Genomic DNA, 10000 nt, shown 5'->3' on the forward strand with positions numbered 1-10000 from the left:
AGTATCCTCAGTGGTTTTATGAGATAAATGTCAGAAGTAAATTTAAACGACACCAAGAAAGTTTAAAAACACCCAAAGAAAACACAGAAATGAACTCAGAATTTTAAGAAATTTATTAATTTTTCTTTTAATCATTAACATCAAAGTATTTCTGATCATTCCAATTTTTAAAAAATAGCAACATGCAAAAAAAGCAAATAGGCCAGTTAGAAATTGTATGAGGCAACACAGAAAAGGGAAATTGCTAAATTATATTTTTATACTTAACTTGAAAACATTCTACTTTCTCACTCATCGGTTGAAAGGATAAGGAAAGGGGTGTAAGCACTATGAGGCTATGTGAAGATAAGAAGAAAAACTAAGCTGCAATGCTGCCGTCTCCACCAGTTAAGAGAACATGACCAGAGAGATCAGTGGTGTCACCAGGAGCAGGAGGCCAGCACTTGTGCTGCTGGCGCTGTTGCAGTAGTCACCCTCGCAGCAGCTAAAGTCTCCTCCAACGGTGTCTTTTAACTCTGCAGCTGCTGTATTTGAGCACACCATCTTGGAGGCACAGCCCTTCACGGTGCTCTTTGTACCTCCCACTTTCACTGAGAGAATAAAATTATTAGAGTGTAACGCTTTAATACATCTACTTGAATCACTAAAAATACATTTGATCTGAGGAAATATGTGGAACAGAGTAAGGCTTGCTACCTGTAGTTGAGATGCAGTGGTCCTCGTTCCCCTCGCAGTTCAGAGTTGCGGTGCACGTTTGTCCGTCGCATTGGAAGCACTTCCTACCATTGGGACTGAACCGGCTGGGCTCTGTAAGAACACACATTGTTCATCTCGATTGAGGAAGTAGAGCGGGGTGGAGAGGTGACTGCACTCTTCTTCCTCAGTGCCTTTTTCAGAGCTTTTTTGTCAGGCAGACTTATTGCAGACAAGTTGAAATAACAGCTTTAATTGTTTTGCTCTCTCTCGCTCTCTCTCTCACTCACTCACACTCACACCCACACACACACACACACATTGTTTTGTGTAGCTCAACTGTGGCAGTTGGAGGTTGGCGATTAATCGCATGATTTTCTGAAGTTAATCCCGATTAATTGCAGTTAGACAAAATTCCATAATTAATTCAAAAGTAGTGTATTGCGAACTTTTATTTTAAGAGTACTGCAACAAAAGTGCAATAACATTTGCTTTACACAACTTTAAACAAATAAGTTGCTTTTTAACAGCAGTATTCCCTTTACACAGTAGCAGTTAAAATAATTCTTCCACTATCTGTGCTAAGTGTGCTGCAGAATGTCTCTGTCTTCATTACAGTCAGAGCATGTGAATGCAGCTCCCACTGTCCATCAATATAAAGCACTGTAACTCTGGAGTAACTATGGTTACCCAGCGATGCCCAGTAGTCTCCAGTGAGAGCAACAGTTGGTGCACGTTGTAACGCCGTCGCTTTTGTAGTCCTCTCCTTTTCATAAAACTCGTGCATTCTTGGTGCGTCTTAGGGAGGCTCATAGTGCCGTCATTCGTTGCGATCCTATCTTCCTCAATACTAATCGGCCTGCAGTTTGAAGCTATCCACTTTGCTATGGCATTTGTTTATCTATACTTCTCCCACACGCTGCGTCCAACGTAGTCTGCCGAAGCCTCCCTCCCCTCCTGTGACCCATGGTTTGTCTGGATGTGTATTCAGAGCCAGTGAGCAACGGATTCTCAAAATAATAAGAATAGTAAAAAAACTGCGTTGATGCGTTGATTAATTAATTAATTAACGCGTTAACTTACCCTAATATATATGTATTTAAAAAATTAGATTTTATATTTTAGTCAATAAAGTCAAACTTGTTTTATTATATTATTCTGACATCTGAAATAAGCCAGTCATGGGGAGAGAGCAATTTTCAAATTCAAAACTGCTTTTGCAACTAACTGATGATTTTCAACAACATTGGCTCTCAGTACAAAGACACATCTTAAGGAAATAGACAATATAAGTAAGTTACCAGGAACAGGTTGGGTGTTGCAGAGATTGGAGTGGCAACACTTGCTGGTGATCACGGTTTTGGCAACTCCGAAGTTGATTGAGCCCTCACCACACTCTAAAGCCGCAGCACAACTTTTCATGTGGGCATCAACAAGTTTTGAACCACCTGCAACAAAACAGTAACCTTTGTGAACTTGGCCAGTGCAAAACTGTTAACAATAAAAAACAATGCACCACAAAATACCGCACCTGCATATGAAGTGACTCTTATCGCTGCACACTGTGCAGGGCATTCTTTTTGTGTGTCTGTGCAGGTTCCTCGGCTTCCCATTGGACACTCGTAACATGTTAGAGTGTAGGCTGATAAAACACAAAACTCAGATCAGTATAAAAAAAGAAACTTTTCTTTTTAACAAGGAATTTGTTTTCAACTACAACAGAATAGAAAAGATGCCATCTGTGCACAAACTACAATTGAAGAATAACAGGTATAGCAGTGACAAATAAAAGTAACTAACAGCAATATAACATAATTATAGGATGTGGACATACTGTTATGTGACATGTCATGTAATCTGCCCATGTCTGGAGCATTTGTAAAGGCAAATGTGTTAATTGTAAATTAGAAAGATTAAACAGTTAAAACAACAGATAACAGAGCAAAAACTTGCCTTTATGGAGAAGCACAGTCCCAAAGAAGAGAGTCAGGAGATGCATTTTGGGATTAGCTGGATACAACTGAAATGGTTTGATCTGTTACGACAATAAATAGTCCACCAGAAAAGGAGGGGTCTCTTCATACTGAAACTTATTGGAACTTACTTACAGATCTGGGCCAATGAGCTGATCGAGAGCAAATCCAATGAAGTACTTTTATACACAAAACCAAAAGTCACTATGTAAATAGTAGAAAGTCATCAGGCATAATGTGATTACTAGTGAAAACAAAGGCACGCACACAAGGAGGGGGGCTTTTACGTTAACAAGGGGACAGGAGGCTGCTCTCTGACCTTGAGTGATTAGTAAGTTTGCATTGCCCCGAATGTGTATTTCAAAGTTTGCACTCATCAATCCATACTTAAGTCTGCATTCTTCATCACACTCCATGGTACAGAACTTACACAGTTGTATGCAATAACTTGGGCACCCCTTGACAAATAACAACAAACATTCATGCATAGTTATGTTTTCTATCATAAACTGAACAAAAAATTTAAAATAAAGCAAAACACCTTTTTGGCATGTGCAAAAATGTTAGTACCGCCTTCTGACAAACACTTTTTGTAGCCAGCTGAAAATCTATCAGTTCTTATATATTCCTTCCCCTCCCCCTCCATACTTTGTTGTAAAAGGCTTGTAGTTCTGCCATATTCTTTTAAATGGTCAATGTCACCCATTATGGCAACTTTAAAAGTAGTTGGGTAAGATATACAATACGCATACCTTTTTCAGTCAGTTTGGCTGTTAAAGTATGTGAAAATGATATATATTATGAACGCTACAACACGTTGAAGAAAGGGTTGTCATGGACTAATTGAACCCCTGTGCACATTTTCACTTGTTGGCCGTTGGGATAAATGAAGTTACTAAACGGGTTTATTGCCCTGAGAACCAAATCTTAAGTTTCATTTCTTAGTTTGTGCCATCATAGAAAGGAAACTTATGCCACAACATGTTCAGGCAGCAACTAAGAATGGTGACTTAAAAGGCAGTTTGTGTAGGAAACGAAAGTTAACGTGACACGAGCCATTTCAAAGTTTCTGTATGTAGATTTTGTGGCATCATAGTGTAATTGCAGTTTGTTCTGTCATGTGATATGACTTCTGCTAGTGGAGACACCACAGTTGCAACAAGTCTGTGCAATCAAAAGCGGTTTAAGAACCACAAGAGTCTGCTTTTATTTCTGAGACACTGACAATTACACCTCTTATTGATGTTTCAAAGAAAATAAAAAAATGACTTAGAGAAGGCTGCATTTTCATCTCTGGAAATGTGTGCACCATAAGAACACAGAAACTGCAGTTACAGCGTCACATAGTAAATAATGGTTTACAAAAAACATATACATATCAGACAACTGATTTTCTCTCCCTTTCTCACCACTACTGTACAGAATGTGGCTCTCCTGGTCACATTTCCTGAAGGCAGGGATAGGCAACTCAACTCAACCCAAGACTCAGTTCGTTTTCATTCACAGCAAAGTCTATGGACCAAAGATGGTGTCTTCCCGCAGTTTATCTGATTCATCACCACTGGCTGGGCTTCCATTTTCACTTGTAGTGTGCAAACAACAGTCTCCACTTTCAGAGCCAAATTTCTCCTTAAATGACCTGATTAGCGGATGTAAGAGCTTACTGAGCTATTATATCCAACAGCAGACCGACCAAGGTGTTAGCAGAGCAGGCGGCTGTATTCAGAGAGGGCTGAGGATTTTTTCACCCCATCCCAGATCCGAGCCGCATAGTGAAACCTGTCAAAACACAACAAGAATTTTGTTTTGCAGTTTGCTTTTAACTCATGTAGCAGAGAGGCAAACAGGACGTGCGGTGTACCACGACATTCTGTTCATTTTTAACTATGTGCTCTTCCAAACTCAGTTGAAGGCTACAATAACGACATTTAATTTAAAAAAAGAAAGAATGTTTTTTTCTTGCATGTATATACATAAATTAACCTAGCAAATAACAAATAACAAATAAATAGGTTACCGTGCTGGTAGTGGTAGATCTTTCTTCTTTACTACTACACTATGACGAAGGTTTACTGTCTATATTAACTAAGTCAACCATAATAAATAAATAACTCTGAAGACCAGTCCAAAAACACAAATGTCAGTAATGCTCCATCGACTCTGACCCAACTCCTGAGCTCAGCCTCATGAAGAAGGTTGTTGTAGCAGAGCTACTTTGATCATATGCTCAAATCCTGTAACGTTATTCCCTAGAGTGATTATGGCCACATAACCACAGAGATACACTCCTATATCATTAGTTATTACTTTGGTCTGAAACTTTAGTGACAGGTTGCCTGAACTTGGTCCATTTTTCTCCAACACAGCGGACTAGCGAGCACTTCATCAGCTTGGCCGACTTGCATGCTACAGCTGATACAGGTGCTACAGGTGCACTGCCCATAGATTCTGGGTACAACTCGTTTCCGAATTTCTGTTATGTTCATGCAAGTATCTCTATATTACAGCTGTGTTTTGTAAATCTAGAGATACCCGTAAAAACTGGAAGTCGTGTCTGTGACTCCAGACCAAGGACAATTGTGTCGTGGTTTTGGCCTTGCTATCAGAACTATTCATATTAGGGGTGGTTTGTGTTGTGTTGGTTAATCGGTTGGGGTAAATTTCCAGTGTGTGTGTGTGTACACTCGTATAGATATGTGCCTATATTTTTATATTTTGTCTTTCAATGTAAAGCACACTGAGTTTATGTGTTGCTATAAAAATAAATATATATTTAAAAAAAAATTCTGGCTGCAAGCTTCCTCTCAGGCTGCAACAACTTCCAACAAGAAGACAGAAGGTGTGTCTAAAACCCGTAGTACATAAAACATTTTATATACATATTATTATTCTAAACCGGTTTTGAATATGTGGTGTGTTCAGTGAAAAGTGACAGAATATAAGTATACTGAAATCAATGGGCTGGTTCTACAGCCAGGGTTTAGATTAAGCCAGGAGTAGGCCTTAATGTGGAAGCACCTTTCATGAACGTGGCTTAAATTTGGCTTAGTTAGTCGGAGACTAACGAGTCCTGGAGGCAAGAAACTAGAGGACAAGCACACGTTGTTGATAACAGCAGTGTAGTTGTTGCTACTGTTGTTGCTGCGTCTCTCTCTCTCTCTCTCTCTCTCTCTCTCTCTCTCTCTCTCTCTCTCTCTCATATATCATCTCCTCAGCATCAGGAGTTGATGGACGTCTTTATTATCTTAAAAGGTTCTTTAGTCTGGATTATAGTGGCTTTATTAGCCAAACTGAAAGTCTAACAGTAAATAGAATTTTGAAGGGCTTCCTGGTACAACCACCCCAATGTTGTGTCCCTCATATGCCCCCCTGCCCCAATCCCCAGTAGAAATAAATGGAAAGTGGGCAGAGAAGAATGTGATGTTTACCAGTTCTTCTCAGTGAGGATGGTGTGTGACAGCTGACAGCGGGGCATGGCTAGTATTTGGCTGCGGAGTTTTGAAACCATGGTGGAGAAGGCAGGGTGTCCTCTGTACCCCGGGAGCAGAGAGAAGAGCGGGTATGTTCCCGACCCTAAACATGGTACAAAGATTCATTCACATCTTACAGAACATACAACATACGCTGGACAAAAATTCAGTTCTGTCATATGTGAAGATAAATTCTCTGTAACCTGCTTTAGTCAGATTATCTTCCCCGTCGTTTTCCTGCACAGGAAGGAGAAACATGTTGACTTCAGTTGCCAGATACTCCTGCCCCAAGCCAGGGAAGATGTTGCAGTCCAACATGGACATTGTACCTAGAAACAAAGCATGGGATGAGTGCATGCAGCTAATTTGTTACTTAAATCTCAAAACCAAATATTTCCATCCACGGTATTTACATTTGGCATACATTTGTTTGTCATTATCTACACTCAGTTTTAGAGGTTAATCCCAAAGGCACTATCTAGAGCCAATGTTTAGGTTGTCCATTTGGGGTTACTATAGAAACATGGCAGCCTCGGTCTATAGATAAAAAGGGCTCATTATAGGGTAACAAAAACACATTGATTGTTTTCAGGTGATTATACACCAATTAAAACATACCTCCTAAATGTTACACACTGAACCTTAAAAACCACAGCATGAACAGAATCTATTTATGTATGAAGAGAATAGTTTTGAACCTTTGTATTTGAGATGAGAGTGGGCCATTAATTTGTCCACAACCTTATGCATGTTTTTCAGATTCCTTGGGCAGAAATCATCCCGCCTGGCCTTATTCTGGAGGAACACTGGATATGGGAGGAATTTAAAGAGGAGACACTTTAATTAGGATATCATTAACACCTGGATGATGTGCAAGATTATGTGTTTCTGCATTAACAACTCACCTATATGAGGATAGTACTCTGCTCCATCATCATTGCCTGAAGAGCCAGTGCTGTCATGGCTTGCAGATGGAGTGGAAGGTTTCAACATCTCAGCAGTCTGAAGAAACCTGTCCACAAACATAAAGTAAAACTTCCTGTGTGGTACCAGCATTCACATTCATGAAAAAACAGCTACAAAGGTTGGGGGGGGGGAACAAGTGCAGTTAAAAAACATTCACAGTTTATCCTAATTATTTATGCTTAATAGTTGATAAATGACCTATTTATTTTTTTCTATTTCTATCTATCTATATGGTTTTCCAATTTTGTTTGCATTCATTCATTGATAAGGCCACATTATTTGCGCTGAGAGACATATAATGTTGTGGCTCAAATGCACATGCTCATTATAAGGCAATGAAAACACAACAATTATTATATTGACGTGATTATAGACCAACTAAAACATGTCTATGAATATTATATTGTGTTTCTGTCAATAGATCCTTCTAAATGTTACACACTCTGTCTTCAAACAAAATGCATTCAATTCATCTGTTAGGCATTAAAGACACACACAATGTATTTTTGTGCAGAACACTGAATGTAAACATTTTGTTTATTTACGAAATGAAAATACATTTTTAAAAAACCTCAATGAGCCTGTTTACACCTGGTATTAGAATGCGTCACTTTCAGGTAAGACATTGCTGCGCTGTGGGATTTTATAACCGGTGTGAAAATTAACTGACATAATTTATAGGATGTCGAGTAGGTGGTCCTGGCACAGGAATCATTGCAGTTTGCACTGCAAAAATAAATTTGGTTTCAAATGCATCGCAGACCACCTCATGGTTTGAGAGATTGGATCAGAAAGTCCCCTGCAGTCGCTCACATGTATTTAGGACATATCAGGTGTAAACAGGGTAAGATAATTCCACCTCCCATTGTCTACATTAGATATGTGATGTTGGCCAACATCTATGAGTGGGCAAAATTGATAAAAACCTCTGTTATGGTATGTGTAAGAAACAATTTATAGTCTTTTTAGTACAAAATTCCTCTTTGTGTTTCCATGCTGAATTTTGTTCCCCGTTATTCACATCTAAATTGAATCAAGAATGGATCTCTTTTGCAGCCAATATGGAGAGAAGGAACAACTGAAGACAGTGCTTTTAATATACAAATTTGAATATTGTTTTAAGACAACAACTTAATAGATGTGAACCTATCCTTTAATTCCTATACTTTTTAAGACATGTAAGTTGTTATATTTGGTGTCCATGCATTTCTATACTTTTCAGGCCAGTGTGTTCTACCTTCCAGTTACCACAAAGCTCCTTATGGTTATTGTGTTCCTAATCTTAAACTGTGTGAAAGTCAAGTTAGTAAAAAACTCACCTTTGATGGCCATGTTGTTAGCTTTAGCTAAGATAAGTATACACACTGGAAATGTGTTACTATGAAGTTAGAGTTATTTAAATGATTTATCATAACTTCCTGCTCTGGGTATCCTGAACATATAGTGGGTGTAGAGTGTCAGCACATGTTAGAGGCGTGCATTTCCAACAGGTGTGGCTTTGCCCGCATTTGTTGACAACAAGACCCACTGAAAGAATAACATTATTGAGCTTATGAAAAAGCAAAAGACAAATATCCTCTCAAGATACAAGAAGAAATGCTTAACATTCCTGCGGCAGGACGGGACATTCAAGATATCATCAGAGCCTTCCTGAGCTACCATTATCTTTTATCCTGTGAATCAGGGCACCAAGTGCAACATAGACCCATCACAGATACCTACTTGTAGAGGTTTAAGTCGGTGAACCAATCTTGAACCACAATGACCACATGGCACACTGTAAACAGGAATGCGGCGATCTGAAGAGACTGTTGACAGATTATGCAGAGAGTGGTTTACATGTGAATGTGTGTGTACACAAGAATATAAAATAACCAACATACTGTCATTAAACAATGAATCAGAGGACTATGGTATGCATTGATCCCAAGAGGTAAATCACATGTGCCCACATACTAAACAACTAGTGTTTTCACTGCCATCTACAGGCCAACCACTGACCTGCATCTCAACATATGTGTGAGGGAGGTTGTATTCTGGAGGCAACTTCCGATCATTGTTGATGAGGTGGTCGAGAATAGATGGGCTGAGCATTGGCTGAAGAAACAAATGAGGCATTTTGCTGAACTTATTTCTATTCCAAGGTGACATTTCAATTAACACAGTTCACGACTTGCTTACATCCGGACAGGAAATTGGAAATATTGCAGATAAAGAAGGAGAAACGGTCTCTGTATGTGCAATATTTTATTCTTACCTGTGTATCCAAGAAGATGACTCTCTCCTGTGTGATGAAGAAATCAATACCTGTGCTCTGGTTTCCTCCTCTTTCCTTGATTTCTTGAGTCTGAGCTTTGAATACATAACCCCTGTGCAAACAAACAAGCATGTCTCCAAATTCCAAACCAAGGACACGGTCTGACCTCCATCACTTATTCTTCCAATTAGCCTCTCTCACTGAGAACATAGTCATAAATGTTCTTACAGAATATAATGTATTACAACTGCACTTAACAAATGCATAGATAGAGTGTAAAGGTCTAAATAATTATTTAGTTTTAGTTTAGTTTCCCTAAACAAATAGTAGTTTAGATTATACGGTTTCCTGATGTGTGGGAACTGTACAGTGTCAAACACTGAATTGATTTTAAATGTGGGAACTATTAGAAAACAAAATAATCTATGATTAGCTGACGCACTGCACTAGACTCTACAGCAGCAGATAGGTTATAGGTACTATATCGCCCCCATGTGTTCAGAAAGAGTACCATCACCTTTTAAGTGTAGCTTTAAAATGCAACATTTTGATGGGAAGAATGAACAAATGTAGAATTAAAGTTATTTTATGGGTGAGCTCGAGCTGATTTCACAACCCTGCTTCTATTCCAAGTGAGCAAT

General features: G+C 39.0%; 2 protein-coding genes across 3 annotated transcripts in view; both read right to left on the reverse strand.

Moving 5' to 3' along the window:
* Positions 1 to 115: 115 nt before the first annotated feature.
* LOC127366581 (urokinase plasminogen activator surface receptor) lies at positions 116 to 2803 on the reverse strand. Its single transcript, XM_051405649.1, has 5 exons — positions 2647 to 2803; positions 2225 to 2335; positions 1995 to 2141; positions 697 to 807; positions 116 to 590 (listed from the first exon to the last, which is right to left on the reverse strand). The coding sequence occupies exons 1-5, from the start codon at positions 2690 to 2692 to the stop codon at positions 388 to 390; spliced, it is 618 nt and encodes a 205-aa protein (XP_051261609.1). The 5' UTR covers positions 2693 to 2803; the 3' UTR covers positions 116 to 387.
* A 1045-nt stretch (positions 2804 to 3848) lies between these two features.
* Positions 3849 to 10000, reverse strand: part of smg9 (SMG9 nonsense mediated mRNA decay factor) — an 8108-nt gene continuing 1956 nt past the window's right edge. The window contains exons 6-13 of one of the 2 annotated variants that reach the window (XM_051405583.1): positions 9360 to 9471; positions 9104 to 9199; positions 8825 to 8910; positions 7042 to 7148; positions 6835 to 6942; positions 6340 to 6465; positions 6095 to 6239; positions 3849 to 4445 (exon numbers count right to left, since the gene is read on the reverse strand). In XM_051405583.1, the coding sequence (XP_051261543.1) occupies positions 4367 to 4445; positions 6095 to 6239; positions 6340 to 6465; positions 6835 to 6942; positions 7042 to 7148; positions 8825 to 8910; positions 9104 to 9199; positions 9360 to 9471 (859 nt within the window). In that variant the 3' untranslated portion in view covers positions 3849 to 4366. Of the gene's footprint in view, positions 4446 to 6094; positions 6240 to 6339; positions 6466 to 6834; positions 6943 to 7041; positions 7149 to 8824; positions 8911 to 9103; positions 9200 to 9359; positions 9472 to 10000 lie in introns of those variants that run through there. The other variant, XM_051405584.1, reaches the window with a different exon arrangement.

Source organism: Dicentrarchus labrax, unplaced genomic scaffold (genome assembly GCF_905237075.1).
Source record: "Dicentrarchus labrax unplaced genomic scaffold, dlabrax2021, whole genome shotgun sequence".
In the NCBI taxonomy this organism is placed as follows: domain Eukaryota; kingdom Metazoa; phylum Chordata; class Actinopteri; family Moronidae; genus Dicentrarchus; species Dicentrarchus labrax.